General features: G+C 48.2%; 1 protein-coding gene across 1 annotated transcript in view; it reads right to left on the bottom strand.

Moving 5' to 3' along the window:
- Nucleotides 1–16136, bottom strand: part of PRICKLE2 (prickle planar cell polarity protein 2) — a 42158-nt gene extending 26022 nt beyond the window's left edge. Inside the window, exons 1-2 of the mRNA XM_066327268.1 lie at nucleotides 16079–16136; nucleotides 6105–6288 (exon numbers count right to left, since the gene is read on the bottom strand). Of these exons, the coding sequence (XP_066183365.1) occupies nucleotides 6105–6236 (132 nt within the window). The 5' untranslated portion in view covers nucleotides 6237–6288; nucleotides 16079–16136. The remainder of the gene's footprint in view (nucleotides 1–6104; nucleotides 6289–16078) is intronic.
- Nucleotides 16137–19607: the final 3471 nt, after the last annotated feature.

Below are 19607 nucleotides of genomic sequence, written 5' to 3'. Positions count from 1 at the left end.
GCAGGGCCAGATGCTCTGAAATCAAGAGTGGGAACTGCTGGCTGGCTCTGCCAAGCACGGGGATGCAGGCAGGCAGGCAGACACGCACTCTGGAGGGATCCAGAGTGCCCCAAGAGCCCAAAGCCCCAGCTGGGAGCAGACCCGTGTCACCCCCAGCTCTGTGAGTGCCCATACCCCGTACACAGCAGTGGGAGGCAGATGCAATCCTGGCGCCGGGCAGTCCGGCATCCTGCAAGGCTGGGTTTGCTCTTGGAAACCCGCTCCTAAGTCAGAGGGACAAAGGCGAGGGAACAAAGGAAAAAATCATTTTTCTAAGTGCTATTTGTTCTGGCACGCTCTGCGGCTTCCCGCACGCTCCTCTCCCAGGGCTAACGGCAGCTGAGGCGTCTGAGCGCTGCCGCTCCCCGGTGGAGAACGACATCCATCCTGCCAAGCCTTTGGAGCAGCCCCTGGCCTGCGAGAGAGCCCGCGGAAGTGCTGCTTCCTGCTGCCATCAAAGAGGAACGTCTGAATGAAGGTCCTACGTCCACACGCTTAAAACTTGTGAAAGCCCACAACAGGATTTTTCTTCTTTTAAGCAGAAATTGAATTTGGATTAAAAAGAGCCAGATCAGTGCTTACAATGGCATTGAGAGCTGTCTATGCTGTGAGGTCCATGCAGGGCTCACGGTCCCCTGGAGCACCAGGAATGATAATGATCATCTGCTGCATTGATCATCACTGATCATTCCCCTGGGTATCCCACATAACATGCTCGTGGATTTCTAAGGCATGGGGTAGCACACTTGCGTAACACTGCAACACAGAAAAGCTGTAATTGCACGCTGGAATAAAGCTCCAAGAGAAGTTTCTATCAGGTAGCACAGGGTTTTTCAGTTTCCTTTTCCACTCCCTGCCTCTCACCTCTGCCAACCTCCATGCATCTTCTTCAAATTTCAGAATCAAGCAAGCCATGGCAAGTGAGTGGTATGGTTTCTGTGACCCACCAAAAGTAGCTGATTCCCTCCCTGATAATAGGATTGTTCAAGGATTAAGTAATTTTGACAGCTTCCACTGGCTCACCACGATCAGGGCAATACCCCAGGATACAGAAATGCAGCAGAAATCCAGACACATAGTTTTGCCATGGGCTCTTTGAGCATGGGATGTGCTCACACTTCTCTCTCCGCTCTGTTCCAGGGCAGGGGAACAGCTCCAGGACCTCCTACCCCACTGCAGCTGTCCCCAAGTCACGCAGCACTGGCATCACACGCAGAAAAAGCATTCCGTGCAGGACTGCTGCTCCATCCAGCAGCTGGGAAGCATTCGGCACAGTCTGATGCCTGGAGGCTGGATTTAGACAGCTCCAGCCTTGAAATAAGAGCCGCTAACTGCTGGGCTATTTAGATACTGAGAGAGTTCACCGCGGAGGTGATGGACTTATCCTGCTACCTCAAAGTGAAACTGGAGAGCTTTTCAAAATGTGCTGAAAGGCAGCTTTCGGGTAAAACACTCCAGCGTGCACATGTGTAAGGGGGCAAAATGAGAGGCAGCTGCAGCTCCTGGGAGCAGAGTACACAAGTAACAGCTTCTCCTCAGGGCCCTCAGCTTTCCATCCGCCCTGCTCTGCTCTCAGGATCAGATACATCTGAAGGGCATACCTCTTCACAGGCCTTTTTCCCTTCCTCTACCAGGTTGTAAATTAGCTTGTCTGCTCCTCTCTTCTACACAGGTTTGGGGCGCAGGGTTGCTTTGGTCTGTTTTACTCCTTCCTTGCTTCAGTCTCTTGAGGAGTGAAACAGTTTGCCAAACTCAGAAGGCTCAAGAAAGAACAAGATGGTACAATGACCGTGACACACATGTCCCCTAGAGATGCCTGGCCCAGATAATGTACTTTCTGCCTCACCAGAATGGTGAAAATCTTAATGTAAGGTGTAAATGCATGTTCAGTGTAGGTTCATCTCCATTCTCCTTCCCTCACTTTGTGACCTGAACAGCAACTGATGAAACTTGGAGGTTTTGTAACTCAGGCCCTTGCAACAGGTTTTGCAAAGTATCCAGAATAAGGATTAACATGTATGTCAGCCCCTGAATAAATTCCCTGTGACAGCTACAAGTTTCACACCACTGCAAAGCTCTTGAGGTCCAAGCTCTAACGGCTGCCTTAGAGAAAATGGCCCCCTGAACCTTCATGCTGCTAATTTTAGCTCAGATGAGATTTTCATAACTTTTTAAGGGATTCAACCAGAGCAACTATGTTGAAAACAAGAGGGAATTAAGTTCTTAGGGCACATGCAAGGTTCTCAGATGTTGGCATGCCAGAGCCACACAAAAAGCCACACCGAGGCTAAAGTAGAGCCCCATCTTTTGTTTAATTGGAAATTTCTGCCCATGACCAGCTGCTCCTAATACTGAGACACAATAAAGACAGAAATCCTAAAAATTCCCTTGTATTCAGAAATTCAAAGTGGCATGTTATAACCCCTCTGGATTTCTCCAAACCACAGGCCCAAGGAATTCTAGGCTGCACATTCACATGTATTTACACACGCCTTGCCTAAAAATGTGAAAAACACATCACAAAAGGACTTATTTTCAAGCATCTGCCCTCAAACTTATGTCAGCGCCAAGGAGGATCAGCTGTCAGACTGCCAGCCCCAGCAGACAAACTGGCTTCCAAAGATGTCTTCCTCTGTCTCCGTCTGGAATTTTGCTTTGCTGAGGACACAATTCTAAAGGTGTTTGCCCATGTCAAGACTTTGACACATTTCTTTATCCAACCACTGAATGGCAGGCAGACAAAAGAGCATCTCACAAAGCCATGTCCCCTACTTCTGTACAGCCATCTCTACCATTCCCATCTGCATCCCTGTCTTCCAGGAGAGAAGTCCCTCTTCTGCCATAAGACAATTTCTCATTGAAGCCCAGTCCAAGTGGGATTAGGCCCCACAGAAGCCTCCTGGCCATCCTGTGTAGCCAATTCCTACTACAAAAAACCTTATTTCCTTATCAGATTGCGATTTATGGAGCTCAGTCCTGGGTTTTTATCCATCACTCTCCTGGACGGCAGGTTGTCACTGAGCCTTACACCTCTGATGGTTTCAAACCTCTTCCAATTTCCTGCCTGAATGCATTTGAAGACAGTTTATGTCTACATTCTTGGGCTAAAGTTGGAGCTTGGATAACTGCTCTTCCCCCTCTAATGAATAGAGGGAAGAACAATTCTACTGAACATTTTAGTTCATTTTAATTGGTTTACCAGAAAAAATTTTATCATACCTTATGCAGGCGTGCTTTCAATTTTTAAATTACTTTCCTAATCCCTGTGTTATAAACGTATTTAGAAATACATTGCATTTATGGCTTTTGAGTAAAGCCCTTTTTAGTCTTACACACTGATGAGCTACAATACAAGAGATAACTTCCAGCTCCACTCCTCATTACAATGTTTGGATCAGTATCTGTCAACGCTTTTCTTTGTCTTCAGTACTAGGCACTGAGTAACCAACAGGATTTTCACTAGTGACAGGTACCACAGACCAGCTGATGCCTGAGTTAGTGTCCAGGAGTACAGTGAAACCTTATAGGTTCGAGTCGATTCCCCTCCACATGACAGTAATTTAAGCTTTGTAAAAGGGACTCTTCAAATACTGAAATGACCTGTGGACACTGCCAAAAAAACGATATCATGTTTGCAGGCCAACTCCTCCCCACTGAAATCCTGTAAATTGCTGTGTTGAGTGAGACGTGAGCGCTGTCTCCTAAGAATAGTGAGGTACAAAAGGCTGTCGTCCAAGTAAAATAAGAAAATTGCATTAGTCTTTCAGGGGAACACTTACCTCCCCAGTTCATATACTGCACAGAGATTTTAATAAAGTAGAATATTGCGGAAAAAGTTGTTTCATTTAATCTGTTTCACATCCAAAAAAATACAACAGCAAAACAGCACGAGGCAGAGAAAAATTCCCTGCCTGTTAATCTGCATTTTCAGCCCAGCCTGACAGCAGTGCCCTTAGCCAGAGCAGAGCCCACCAGTTGCTCCATGGCAGGCACCAGTCTTGCAGACTCATTGACCAAAAAGCCACACATCTGTCTGCAGACTTACACATCCCCAATGAGTTTCTGCAGAGGGATCTCCCACCCCCATGGCAGGCAAATGGCCCCTCCTGCACTCTGGGGCATCCCCAGCCATGGGACAACCATTCTGTGATTCCATGGAATTCAGGGTGCTGCTCTTCTCCCCTGGGGACAAACCCCAGGGCTGCAGTGTGGCTCCTGCACAGCCCAGGGAAGTCACACCTCGCTTTTGTCATCTTCGTGGCTCATCTAACATGTGAAAGTCATGAAAGGGCTGATGGATGAGCTCTGCTGGATGGATTTCAGGGCCTGTCTCTGGCTCTGCTTATGGCTGCTCTTCATCTCCATGGTGATTAGAGACAGGTCTGAAGTGGCAAATTTGCTGAAAGGCCCAGCCATGCAGACTGAGGAGTGTACTGAGAAAACAAGCATTGGGACTCAAGAGCACCATGACCTCTGCAAGAAATAGATGCTGGAAGAACCTAAAAATACATTAACCTGAGTAATGCATGAGATGTCAGTAGCTACTGGTAGATCTAATGGACTTCTATTTCCTCCTGAGCATCCCACACTCCCTGATGTCACACTTAAAGAGCACCTAAGGGATCAAAGAAGCACACAGATCTCCTGGAATATGTCACCACCCTGCTGAAAATGGGTTTCAATCACTGCACATGCCATGATGTACTCATTAGAGACCATGTCTACCTGGTCAGGTGTCAGCTGTCACTAAATACCTGTATTTCCACCCAAAGCTACAGGAACAGGAGCCAGTGTGTGCTCCAGAAGCTGCTGGCATGCCTGGTCAGAAACCAGCAATGAGAGCAGGTGGCACCAGCCTGGGTATGGTCCTCCAACAGGACCCCCCAAACCCAAGCAGTTCATGTTGCCACAGCATGAAGGACCAGCAGAGCTACTTCAGAACCATCTGCATTTCTCCACACACCCCATCTTGTACCTCCTGCGAGGCAAAAAAAGAGCCTCTGACATAAGGAAGGTGACAGAAAACAAGGCTGCTGCCTGATTTGCACGGTTGGATGGCACCAAATGAAACACATGGTGCTGTGGAGTTTCAAGTGAGCACTGAGCAAGGCTTATAAAGACAAGAAAAAAAAAAAAAAGAAACAAGCCACCAAACAACTGGATTTTCTCTAATCAGACAGATAATATTTACAGCCTACGGGTAGTGCCAAAATATTTCAGGAAATTCCTAAGCCTGTCTGAATAAAAGCACAGGAAAACACAGTACTTAAGGACAGCAACTGTAGCAGTAAGAATGAAAGCTTTCCACCCCCTTCCAGTCTCCTTACACAGTTTAAAATTATTGCCATATCATATCATACTGCAATTATCAAGGCTAAGCTCATTTTACCATCTCTACTGCAAATGAAGTTCTGAGTTGAACATATAAAAGACCAGCATAAAAATCAAAGGAATCATGTAAGCTGGAAGGAGCAGAATCAATGCACACTCCACACAGCACACTGAGGTCTAATTCATCCCACTCAATCCTGCACCAAGAGACTTGAGCTTTATTTAAGCTATTCCTTCCAGTAAGGCATAAACATCATGCTTGAAAAACCCAAACCACAAAGCTTTTGGCCCATTTTTCAGAGTTATCCACCAGCTTTGTCTGTCTGCCCTGCACTTACCACAGAGAGGAGCAGTCCAGGAGGGCAGAACACAAGCACTGAGCCCCTGGGAAAGACTGGAGTGCCATTGCTTTTTTCCCAGTGAAACATTAGATACGTCTTTTCCCTTGCACAACCACAAGAAATCCCACCCTGGAGATATTTTGTTTCCCCCCTCTCAATTACCAATTACATCCACAGACGCAGAAAAACCACAAGGTCCTGCAAGGATCACGTGTCTGTTTTGTTCCATTTGAACAGGCAGACCAGACCTGTCCCTGCAAGTCTCTCCAGTGCACCCAGAAAAAAACACATGCAACAAGTGCTAGCACCCCTAGAAGAAAAATCAGGTGAACTGTTTCCAAAGAACATGCAAACCCCAATTATTTTCTGGTAGCTGGGTGGTGTCATCATTACCTGCTCAGGCTTCAGGCCGGGGGGGACCCAGGCATACTCCTCCAAAGCACAGCCTGAGTCGTCGTCAGAAGTTGAATTCCTCTGGAAGTCAAACATGAGCTTCGTGACTGTCTTCTCCATCTCCAGAGGCATAACTGTTACAATGTGCTCTTCCTGGGAGCACTTACAGTGAAGACAAATCTTCCTGCAAGGTGAGGAGAGAGAGAAAAGAGATGCCCCAGTAAGCAGTGCTTTAAATGAGAAAGTGATTCCTGCCAGTCACTGGCCTGCAAAGACTAAACTCAACCCCTTTCTTATGCTCAGGCATTTTCTAACACAAGATTTGTCTCTCTTATGAGGAGGAAATAAAAGCCCATATTTGGTGTAACAACACTTGGCAATCCATCTGACTAAGACTGCCTAATGTTTGAGGATATGCAATTGCTTTTCCCCTTACTGCACCACTAAGAGTATTTCCAGGGCACAGGCACAGGCCATGCCTGGTGGGGGTTGACTTGCCAGCTAGAATTGCAGAGTCATTATCAAATTTAGGACAACTGAGCACTTTGCTACAATGGGAAATGGAGCATTGACTGGGAAGCTGTGAATGACAAGTCTCTTTAGCATGCTGATAGCACAAATTTGCTTATTAAAGTAGCATAAAATTGATTAGAGTCTGAACATATAAAGCCAAATTAAATTAAGGGAGGCTACAAAACCCACAGTCACACTGCAATGGAATCTAAACCACGCGTCTCGGTGGCACATCAGCAGCACGGGGAGGAAAGCACAGGAACTGAAAGAGCAGCCCACAGGTTGCAATTCAACAGCCATTAGCTTAATTCACTGCAAATATCTGCTGTTCTTAACACTTCTTTAAAGGGGCTGCTCCTGCAGCTTGTGGCCTGTGACAGATCTTCACAGGCTTAAACCTCAATTTTTATCTGCAGGGCTGCAAGGACAGTACAGACTCACAGAAGGGTTTGGGTTGAAAGGAACCTTAAAGGTCATTCAGTTCCAACACCCCTGCCATGGGCAGGGACATCTTCCACTAGACCAGGTTGCTCAGAGCTCCATCCAGCCTGACCTTGAACACTTCAAGGGATGGCACATCTACAAATCTGCCAGGCAATCTGTGCCAGGGCCTCACTCCTCCCACAGTAAAGAATGCCTTCCTAATATCCAACCTAAACTTACTCCATTTCAGTTTAAATCCATTCCCCTTTGTCCTAGCTCTATATGCCCTTCTAAAAAGTCCCTCTCCAGTAACCCTGTAGACTTCTTCAGGTACTGAAAGGCTGATAAGGTCACCACAGAGCCTCCTCTTCTCCCAATCATCTGAGCCTGTCCTCACAGGACAGGGGTGTTTCACCCCTCTAATCATTGCATCCCTTCACCACGGTAACAGGGAAGGACAAACGTGGATGAAAACGCCCCGTGACAAAGAAAAAGAGGTTAAAGGGAATGCTGATAAATTGGCTTCTATTTCTGAAAACTCAATGTTTTTCCACAGGCTGGGTCAATGGTATCTATTTTAGAGCAACCACACAGGATTCTGAATTAATTTGCACTAATGAGGCACCACTGACTTCTGAGGAATGAGATAAGGTTTCACTTGGGTAGCAGTAGGGAGACATCTCAGAAATAATAAGGTACCACACAAAACCAAGGGAAAATTTACAGTTGCTTTTGCAGGTTTCTCTGCTCTGTGGTAAAGCAAAGAAATTCAGAGGGAAGCAATAGTTAAACCCAGAGGCTGAGATTTTTAAACACCTTTCCTTCTCTTTGACTGCTGTGTACAAGCCAGCTAAGCATAGCAGTGCTCGGATCCAGCTTCAAGTCTAAGTTTCCATTTGGCCATTACAGCACAAAAAACGCACTCTAGCAAAAGTCAAGAGGCTCCGTTAAGTCAAGCCAGGGAGATTTGCCAGATTTTCCCATTTCCTGCCTTTCATCAGATCTAAACCACACAGCAACCCCCACACACTCCAGCGTCTGGTTTGCGTCCAGTCGGGGAGTCTCGGCATCACCTCTGGCTGTTTCCTTAAAAAATAATCAAGGTACCATTTCATGTGAGTATTTTAATTAATCAGCTACCGTGGAAGGGTGTGGAAGGGGTACTCTGCCTCAGCAAAGCTGCTGGTATCATTGCTATTTCCATCTCATTTCATGATGAGATTAAAAGCAGCATAATAGGAAACAAGATTTTAAGAATAATTCATAGTGCCCCAGATTTGGCACTAGAGTTAGTTATTCTAAGTGAGTTCAGGACTCAAACCAAATTTTGACTTTTGGAGTATTGATCACGAGCTTCAAAGGGAGGAGATTGGGAGTATGAGCATTATGACAAGGAAAAAGCCAGCCCACAGGCTTCTTCCTCCTTCCCATTCCAGACACACCCTTTCAGGAGATGGGAGATTGCAGGACAGCATCAGACATCTTGGCTTTTAATAAATTAGATAAACCAGGACTTGTAATAACAGTGTCAAAAGAGTGAATAGGTGAGATGTATAACCAGTTAGACTCCAGAGATCACTCCCACCCCTCCAACCCCCCAGCTCACACCACGTACAGCCAGGAGCTTGTGAAATTAAGGATGCTGGAAGCATCAGGAAGCTGGTTTACCCCACCCTCCCTCCTGCCTCATCCCAGGAGAGCAAGTGAATTCACTGCTGGTGAATGGCTTCCCTGGTCAGAAAAGCAGAGGATGGAAACAACACAGGTAACCTATCTACTCAGTAGTGATGTCCCCAAGCCAGGACAAATTCGCACCGTTAAAACTGGATCATCTCCAGGCATGGGGTTTCTGCCACCTCCCTGGGAAAACTGCACAAAATTCAAGATCTTGCCTCTGAGATATTCAGCTTTTTTCTCCCTCATTAAAAGCAGATGATTAACAGCTTTAATTACAATTTTCTTTACATTAGGATATGTTGTTTCATGGGAACAATACCCAGTGTCCTAGGAGTGTCTTTCCACTTCTGTGATCAGGTTTCCATGACTTCTTCACATAGGTCTCACTTACTCAACTTTATTTTATCATCTTCCAGCTCACTATAATTAAAAATAATTCCCCATAGCAAAAATTTAATATCAGAATGTACATTTCAAATGTGAGATGGAATTGAAAAAAACAAACAAACACAAAACGAAGTTTTCCCCTGCTGCACTCAGAGCAGAGCAGCACAGAGTGAGACAACGCACGTGTCAGTGCCTGCAGTGACCACAGTGACAATGTGGGTGCTGCTGCCACAGCAGAGCGCTGGCGGGTGTTGGAGAGGAGCAGGGCCATGGCTGGCAGCCTGCCTGGCTGCTCCTGCCAGCAGCAGCTCGTTAGTCACCGCTGAGGGAAGTGCAGCACAGCCTGCAGATGCTCAGCACATCGGTGTGTCACACACCTTACCCTGGACAAGGAGCTGCAGCTCACTACGGCTGGCACCTCCTCCAAAGGGAAACCCATCAGCCTGGCTCTGGCCAAGCCTCACCACCACCAAAGCCTCAGCAACAACAACCTCTGCTGCCTGTACAGCCTTGCACAACTTAAAAAGCGTTAAGACAGGTGGGGTTGGGGTTTTTTTTAAGCAAGAATAAATTAACACCAATCCTGTCTGGAAATCCCGTCTTCATTCATGAACCTTTCCATCTCGCTCTCATCCCAGGTCTGCAAGTTCATCTCAGGGAAGAACCTGCCGTGGTGACTGAGATATCACCAGCACCGGGGAGGAAACAACACAGCACGACTGGCTTTGAGCACGGAGGGTAAATAAAGGAGCTTTTAGGCAGCTGTGCTTGTGGACAGGGAGGGAAGGCAAGCGGGAGCAGCCCGGCTGCTCAGGAGGCACGGGCTGGGGAGCATCGGCGGGGCTGCTCAGCACAGAGCTGCACACAGAGCTGTCCTGTAGTGGGGCCAGGACGGCGGGAAGCAAATGGGGAGAAAAAGAACATTTCCTGGTGTCAGATTTAGCTGGAAAGGAGCCTGCCTTGAATTGACTGCACATGGTACAAAAGCAGCAACGTCTCAGAAATGGACTGAAAAATTTCTTCTCCTCGAGGCCAGCGAAGTTACAAGATGGATGCGTTTTATTTTGCATTGGCTGGTTTTATGTGGTGCTCCCGGCACAGTGGGCAAGTCCTCTCCTCAGAGGAGACTTGAAGCCTATTCCTGGTCACATGCCTGCCCACACACTGGTGCACGAGGAAGGTGCAAATAGATCCACCACCCCACGCCAGCCCTTTTCTCTCTACAGATGAAAACAGGCACAAGGGGAATCTGAAGCAAACAGGACCCAACACACCAAGCAGAGAACCTGGCTTCGAAGCACCTCTTGCTTGGGATGCAGAAGTACACTCTCAGCTTTGGTCCACCTACGTAGATCTTGACACGAAGCCAATTCACCTGTGAGGTCTCTGGGATGAGGCAGTCCCTTGTTGTACAACCCTGTTAGCAAAGCACGGCCTCTGCCATCTCTGGAGCTTCCTGCAGCCCTTTCATCTCAGCAATGGCACCAACAAAAAGCTAAACCACGCTGAAAACACTAGTGCTGTGCAAGAGGCTCTGGAGAGAGCTGCGAGCATGACCTCAGCTTTCTGAAGAGAGATGAAGTCTCCCTGCTGTGAAAAACCAGCAGATTTCAATTGAGGAAAGCACAAGCAGAGCTAAAAAGTCAGAGAAGAGAGATGGAGGGCAGCCTGTCACCAAGGCAAAGGGGATCCTTGCCAATAGTGTGTAGCTCCAGCAAAAGAATCAGGTAGGCTGGCCTCTAGCAGGGAACAGCCTGTGTGTCAGGCTTTGTGGTGCACAGGCAGGATGGGACTCCCTAGGACGCTGTGGGCAGCACACCTCTGCCTGCAGGAAAAAACTCCTGGCCATAGGGCTCCTCTCCTCCTGTTTAGTGGGTGGGCATGCAGAACATAACACAGCAAACAGCGCCTAGGCAAAGCCTGCCCAGGCTGGGATCCACGGATATTCTGAGTAAGGGCAGAGCCCAACACCTCCTGGCAACAGCAGGAATGAAGGCAGAGTTTAAAACTGTGGCAGAAATGTTAAAATTCCTCTCGGACAAAGAAGGAACTCGGTAAACAGCCCTTATCACCCACCAGCGGGAGCTTATCTCTGCTTCTCACTTGTTTCTTCTGGGATGGAAATAAATGGGCTGTGTCAGGGAGCAGCTCCCTCTCCAGACAAAGGCAGAAGCCCAAATGCCATGGCCGTGCACGGCCATGCAACGCCTCTGCTGTGCTCCCTAATACAGGATTTGCATGCATTTGTGCACACATTAACATGCAAGGTTCGGAATCCCTCAAAAGCAATTGTCTGCTCTGCTCAGATGGGGTGTGTAAATGCAGATGGGACAATTCCCCTCTCATGTGGCTTAAGAAATACATGGCAACCTGATCTCTTTCCAGCATCCTGCCATCATTCTGCCTGCAATAAGGCTTTTGAGCCAGCCATCAGTCAGTAAATCACAGAATCCCAAGACCTCTTGGAAAAGGGAGAGGAGGCTCAGGATTTGGAGCAGCTCATATGACCCCTGAGTCCCTTAACAAGGGTGTCTTAATATCCCCGCCTGTTATCTCCTCCCCCAATTCAGAGCTAATGAGGCATCTTCCCATCCCAAGTGAGCTCCAGCTACACAAACCCGTTTCTCCAGACCCCACAGGCAGGGCAAACATTCACCTAAAAGGAAAAATTAACAGTCCTTCACTGCCATAGGGATAGCCCAGCAGCTCTCCTCAAGCACAGGGAAACTGAGGCATGAAGCAACCACAAGCAGCACTCAGCTGTGGTTTCCTCATGGACTTCCTAAACATCAGAGGAGCCCCAAGCTTTTGTGCTCAAAACAGACAGTTCAGGCTGAAGTTCTGCCTCTTTCTCCAACACTATATTTTAAACCAAATGGTCCCAGCAGCCCCCATCCAGCTGTTGCACATGGCCTCAGGGCCCATGGATCTCTGTGACAAAGGGGCATCTCCCCAGACAAAAAAATTCTGCAGCTTCCTTGCTCTTCCAGTCACTGCAGCTGAAAAAAAACCCCAACATATCAGTGGGAACGAACTGCAAAGTCTCTGTGTTACCTGTGTTGAAAAAGAAACCTAGCAAAAGCTTTTACCTGCCCACTGTGGTGCAGGATGAGGAGGTGAAATTAGATACAGGTTCCTGTAATAGCAGCAATTCAAAGTCTGAGGACAAGGTGCCCTTGGTGGCCTGCAAGGACAGTCAAGGGATGCCAACACTCACTTGACACAACATGTTGTGGGAACAGCTGGCTTGCTAGATCAACATCAGGTGGTAGCAACAGAGCTGGCAGAACAGTAACGCCAGGAAACCAAGGAAGAGAGAAATAATCCAGCAACCAAACTGGTTGCATCCTACAGATACAAGTCCCCCAGATCCCAAAGGCCACAGGAAGAGCATGTGTAGCCATCCATCTGCATGAAGGTCCACATTAGGTGGGGAAACACTAAAGAGAATGGAGGAGTCGCAAATCAGACTCTTCTCCATCTTCCCCATCCATGTTCTTGTCTCTCCCCTTGATTTGCTCAATTGTTTTCTTTACAGAATTGTTTTGTTTGTAGTTCCCCCTTGACCCCTGCAGTGCCCACAGCTGCAGTTGTGAAGGTGTCCAGGACAGCACTGACGCTTTTATGACAAAGCCCATTTCCACTCCTGGAAAAATTCTCCTCTCTAGCTGATTTGTCCATGCTTGGCCTCAGGCTGGAGATTAATTTTATTTTCAAAACTCATCCTTTACCAATGCAAAAGCTATTCTTGCTTAATTAAGAATAATAATAAAAAAGAACTATCTCCAGTACTGCCAGTTGCACCCAAATATGAGCAAAAACAGCCTTTCAGGATTTTCCATGTGCTCTTTTTCCATCATGAATCACAACCATCCTCTTCACAAGCAGGTAGAACATCTGCCCTTGGGTTCCCACTGCCCTGTCCCCAAACCACTGCTTCCCTGAGGCACAGCCTGAGGCAGCCCCCAGGCTGCTCCCAATCCTGCTGTCTGGTCTGAGGCACCACATGGCAGAGAACAACCTTCAGCACACCAGAAGCAGACCAATAAATTAGGACAAAACACAACACAATGCACAAACCCTCGAATTCCTCATCTGATCTGTGTGGTGCCCTCTTAGGCAAACAAGGAATCACAGAACCACGGACCAAAGCCGTGGCCAGACCTCGCGGCAACAACCCAGGATGAGGATAAAACCACGACCAACCTTTCCAGGCTGTGGCTAAACCACAGTGGGGGATCTGGGGTGCATCACAGGCCAGTTTGGAGAGCCCAGGTGCACCCCAGTGCTCTGCAGTGAACACAGGTCCCTGCTTGGGCTCCAGTTTCTCCTCATGAGCTGGGTAAGAGCAGCAGGGTGTTGAAACACCCTCTTGACCTGAACCACACTGCCAAGCTGCTCCCAGGAGCCACAACCCATGACACAAACTGTGAAAATTCTGACGCATGAGATGGTTATATTAAAGAATATTAATAACTCAGCAGCTCTCAGAAGAACTCTCAACTTGGATCTCTCAGGATGTTTTGAGGAAGATTCAATAATTTTCTTTCATAATAGAGGGTAGACAGAAGTGGGCAAAGTGCTACACCTGTGTGAGCTGCAGATCAAGCAAAGGGGAGAGAGACCAGAGGCAAAAGAAGTTGCAGTGAGCCCCAGCCTGTTGCCCAGCCATGCTACCAGGAGGAAAGGCATCCAACAGGCTGCTCCCTCACATCCAAGACGATGGAGGCAGTCTGCCAGCTCAGAGGCTTACCGCTACTCTCAGCATATTTATATTAAGGTTGTTTTTCTTCCCTTAAAGGTCCAGCTCTTAGCATACAGAAACAGTAATAACCACATATTTTCCCCCAGTCATGGAGGAGAAATGCAAACCACTAGTTTACAAGTTGAAGAGAAGAACAGGCTCGGCAGCAGGAGGAATAACCCTGAAGCTAGTGGGGAAACAATGCTGAAGCCAAGCCCATGATTATAAAAGGCAGAAGAAGGTACAGGATGGGCAGATGCAGGGGCTGTGGACACCCGAGAGGGTTTGGTGTCCCCCATGACAGGACAACCTCAACCCCAAGGATCCCAGAGACCAACGGGGCCTCTGGCTGATGGGAATGGAACAAGGGATGTAGTGGAGGAGCAGGCACAGCAGGGCCCTGAGGAACTCTCCCTCTGGGCTCTCCATCCAAGAGCCACAAGAGCAGGTCTGTGTGACAAAGCCCTGCCCTACCCTAAGGGTTATCTTGTCAGATTTGAATTATAGCACTGAGTGGCTTTTCAGCCCAACAAGATGCAGAGATGTATCACAGGAGGTCCTTTCTGCTTTGTTCTTAACTGAAGACTAGAATTACAAGACTGGAGTTCTAGCACCCTGCATCCAAACCCAGCTATCCACTGAAAAACCTGTCTCTGTTCAGCATGCAGATCTTCACTGTTTTCTCAAGTGTGAATTTGCTGGAAAGAGGTCTGGGCTCTCCACAGGCAGAATTTATCTTCCTGCCCCTCTCATTCCCCCATTCCATTCCAGGCTCGAAGCTAAGCTGAGTGAGTTCCCAGCAACCTGCCCCGGGGCTGTACGTGCTATTTTAAGGGTCTTCACCAGTTTGTATTTGCAGCATGACAAGCAGAAACCACGGGGACCAGTAAACATGCTGCAATCCAAGCATCTCCCAGGCCATACATCCTAAAGGAATAAAAACCTGGCTGACAGGCAAAGCGCTCAGAAGCAGGACGAACTAGGCTGAAAATAGTCATTATTTCAAAAGTTCAGGCTCAGACGGTGTCCCCCGAGGCAGGCAACACTGACCCGCATGTGAAAGCAAACACTGACAGCCTGATCCGTGCCTGTGCTGGCAGAACCGGAGCCAGGCTGCCAACAGCAAATGCGCAAGGCTGGGTCATTCTGCTAAGCCCAGTCTGGCTGATAGAAAACACACAACGGGAGAAGATTAAAATACGAAGCGAAACATAATCTTGTTAGCTGCAGACAGTTTTACTTTACAAATCTTTATCACAGGCTCAAGCCGGCACCCTTATAAACACAATGCAGTGATGCGAGACATGTAAGTGCTCCCACAGCAGGCGCAATAATCGCCGAATGAAAATAAGTCAGATAAGTTACAAGATAAGAGAGCTAAAACTGAAAGGATGACACTGCATCTGGTGCAAATAATTATTTTGGCATTATTCTGTCCAGTGCTAATCCTCAACTGCTCGAAAAGATTCAATCACTGTTTAGCACCGCCAAGGAATCATGACTAGAAAACAAAGAATAACTGGATTAAAATCTTTCCATGGTCACAGGTCACGTCTGTGTCACATCTGCTTAAAATGTTCCTTCAAGGGACATGAAAAAAAAAAAGGAAATTGGACTTGAAAAGATTGCACTGAATAACATAACCCCTAGGCTGCAGTTCTAGGCTGGTTTATAGTTTGGCATTCTGGCATGAAAAAAAGGGCTTAGAAAGATTATTACTTTAAAACTTCCTATTCTCAGGAAGGCAAAACCACCAAAATAAACATCTGAACGGCAACGTCCTCATTCACAGCCCCAGCCTGCATGCAGTCTGCTCAGAAAATGTGCGGAGAATCCAGGCTTCTAGGGGCTGCATTTACCAGAGCAATACAATTAACACCGAGAGATGAAGATTTTTTAACTCCTAATAGAGCCAACTGAGCCGTCCTGATTATTTTTAAAACGAGAACTCCATTACAATAGCATCAGCGCATCTCCCTGACGTCCTGCAGCTGCAGAGATACAATTTAACAATTAACCTTTTACATCCATAAACGCAGAGAACAGCAAAGGCTGGAAAAACATCGCAGCCCCTCGCAGCTCACCACCAGCAGCACACCGAGCAAAGTTAGCACGCAGCTGCGTGCATCCACGGAATGCTCCTTATTCCTCCTCCTCCTGCCTTCTACTTTCTATCCCTTCTAAAAATCCACGACGAATCTTTAGCGGGCGGCCAAAGGCAGCTCCTTACCTGTTCCCAGCGGCAGTGAGAGCGCGGGAGGGAAGGCTCTCCGGGGCTGCCCGGCTGTCCTAGCCGTGCCCGCTGCCCGCGGGCTGCTCGCAGGACCAGCCGGAGCACCGCAGTGCCATAAAGCATCCCTGGCTCCCGGGGCCGCCGCTCGGGGCTTTGTGGAAGCCTTTCAGAGCAGGCTCGCAGCGAGCGCGGCGCGTTCCCGGAGGAAACCTGCCCTGGAAAAACGTGCCATTCCTGCCCCGCGTCTGGAGCTTTGGCGTCAATTGCCTCGCTTTGAAATCCGGCTCCGGAGGGTCCCTCCCTCTCTGCTCCCAATCCGAGCGAATCCAGCAGCTCCCCCCTCCAGCCTGCCTTTCACTAAGTGACCCTCGGAGGTGGGGAGAGGATGTCCAATTTGCTCGCCGAGCGCTAGGCATTAACGAGGAGCGATGCAGCCCGTGGAGAATAATTGGCGGCGCGGGAGCGGCGCGGGGCTCTGCTGTTGCATTGCTCTCCTCTCCTGCATGTTAATGAGCAATGATGTCAGCAAGCCAAAGTCACCGCATCCCACCCGGACCGGCGCCGCGGCCCGGCCAGCCGCCCCTTTATTTACATGGAAATCAGCCCGCTCGCCGAAATCAATAAATCCTGTAGGCTGCTTAAGCAATGGGAAAGGAGAGGGGGGGGGAAAAATCCTCATCGCTCGCTTGCGTGTTTCAAAGAGTTGGCTTCACACCAACAGCCCAAATAGAATGGTGTGAAGACACCAATTATCCTTCCCTTCTTATTTGATGGTGACCGAACCGCAACTCGCCGTCAAACTTCAGGCACCGCTTTTGAGGTACGCGGGCTATTAACGCAATGATCCGCTGGCTCCGAGGATCATTTCATTATCATTTTCCTCCTGGCTTTCAGTGCCCTCTCAATTATCTTCTACAGTAGTTCGCTCTGATTCCCTACTGGATTTTAGACGCAGCATGTTTGTGACCAGCAGGGCTAAATATCCTGGGAAATACAAGTTATTAGCGTGGCATTTTGGTCACTGCATATTTTAATACATTTTCTCTCACACGGCCACGACAGATGAACGATTCACACCTTTTGATGTGTGTCTCAGGTGAGTACTGCGAGCCGCAGGAATACACCACCTCGACAGGGATGCTAAGCCTCTTCCCCCTGTGCTTCCTTCCCCTTGGAAAAGCAAACGCAGAGAAGGAGCTGCGCTGCCAAATCTCCTGCCGTTCTTTAAATCCGTTGTTTGGGAATTCGGTGGTCACATATGAGTAATCCGAGTCACATGGACGACAGCGTATTTCTCAGTTTTTAGCATTTGCAAAAAGTGAGTGAATTCAAAAAACTAGTTTCTGTGGACTCAAAACACCCTCACGGAAAGCAAATAAAACTTTCCCAACACAGAGCGCTTCTTGTTGAGGAATACACGTGGTCCAAGGTAGCTGGGCGAGCAAACTGCAGATTGAGATGGAGATTGAAATGCACTTTGAGCTCCGGGTGGGACCCCGAGAGAAGAGGCCGTGAACTGCCAACCTTTGGGATAACAAAGGACATGGAGATGGGGGACGCCAGCCAGGTGAATGGACACTGAGAGACACTGCAGGAGCTGGGAATCGCCGAGCTTTTGGATAACAAAGGAGCTGAAGAGCAGTGATGCTCGTGGGGTGGATGGACAGGAAGAAGAGAACAAGAGCCGAAGACGACGCGGGGGCAAGAGCGAGACTCATGCTTGGGTAGACTGTGAGAGGATGAAAGCCCAGGAGTTCCTCCCCTGGAGGGTTCTCCTCGGAGGCACCAGCTCGGGGTATGTCTGTGTGGCTGCTCCGGGAATAAATGGCTTTATGGAACAGGACAGCGGAGACTGCTGTGGGAATCCTGGGGCTGAAGCGGCGAGGGAACCCGGTCTGGCTGTGCGCGGGGAAGCCGAGCAGGGCTCTCGCTGGCTCACTGGAGCTGCTGCCCTGAAAGGACTTCAGTCCCAGAAGTCAAAGCCTCTGGCCTTGAGAGTGTGACTGCCAGAGAGTCTCGTGGATGGTCAGACTGGGAAGTGGCCTTAACATTCTGTTGCACGCTCCTGACTTTTGATGCCTGATTCCAAATTTCAGAGCCCTTGATTTTGGCAATATTAGCTATGTTTACAGAACACAGAAGGATGCAGAAACTACAGCTGTGAGTCTTTCTGCAGCCTCAAATGCCTTAAATTGTTGTTATTATTAAGGCTCATAAATTAGGTTTAATTACATGGAATTACACTCAAAATCTCAAGGACGAGATCTTCAGCTGGGACAAACCCGCCCACCTCTCCCTAAGAGCCTCCCCCCAGTTACTCAGCCAAGTGGGACAAACCAAGAATGCGCTGAGATCAGAATTCTCTTTTTCTTTTTTTTTTTTTCATTTATATAAAGTCTGAGCAGCAAGTTCAAGAGCTGAGCACTGACTGACTCTTAGTGCATCCAGCCAGATCAGACCTTCCTTTCATGGAGCCAGGGCTTCTGCTGGAGATGGCTGAAGTGCTGAGGATGGTCTCCTTCAACTCCTTCAACTATGAAGAGCAACAGAACTTTTAGGAAAAATCTTCCCTGATCCTTCAGCTTCCTAAACTGGCCCATTTTGCCCCTTCCAGCCCGAATCAGGGCTGCAGACAGGCTGTCAGTCTTGCCTCTCTGTGCTTAACATGCCATGGCCCCAGGATTTACTTTTCCTCTTAAAACTCAGAACATGTTAATTACAACACAAAGGGAATGAGACAAAACTGCATCGGGCAAAAGCAAACAAAGAAGCCTGCTTATAGAATGATAATGTTGAGTAGAAATGCTGTAGAGCAGAAATTACACGTGCTCCCTGTAAACATATCCCAGAAGGCCCAGAGCAGTGACTTGGGGCTACAAACGGCACAAGGAACACATCCTGCTCCATAGGGTATATCTGCAGGCACTAATTTTCACCCAACGTGAGTAAAAATGTCTGACTTTATGGGCATTAACTTTCAAGGAGGAAAGACCCTTTAGATGCAAACCCTTTGGAGCAAAGCCTCAATTTGTGCTCCAAGGCTCTCCATCAGCTAGCCTGGCCCTCAGGGGAAAGGTTGGCAAGGCATGAGTGTCCAACCCCACACTTCTTGTACAACACCCTCTGTGCCACCATCTACAGCAGCTTCAATCACCCTGCACCAGCCTGACACAATCCCACCCCAGGGCACGTATCATTGCCACACAACCAACCATCCTAAAGGTGAGCTCTGTTTGGCTTCCTTGGCCAACTGATCATCTGCACAAAGGGATCATACCACGAACTGCAAACTTTTCAGTCTAAGTTCATCCACAAAGATTAAATGGGTGTGAGAATCACAAACTGAAGTAAAAGATCAGTAAAAGACCAATGTAACACTTCAGCTGCAGGGCTAGCTGCGAGCAGAGGAGCTTTGTGTCTCTGAACAGCGTCTCTGATTGTCATCGCTCCTGACAGACTTCTTGTTCCAATACTTGCAAATCTAAATATCCACCAAATCCAATGAACAGCCTCTTCTGAGACAAGA

The sequence above is a fragment of the Sylvia atricapilla genome, chromosome 11 (genome assembly GCF_009819655.1).
Source record: "Sylvia atricapilla isolate bSylAtr1 chromosome 11, bSylAtr1.pri, whole genome shotgun sequence".
NCBI classification, from domain to species: Eukaryota; Metazoa; Chordata; class Aves; order Passeriformes; family Sylviidae; genus Sylvia; species Sylvia atricapilla.
This window is presented reverse-complemented; position numbering and strand designations above follow the sequence as displayed.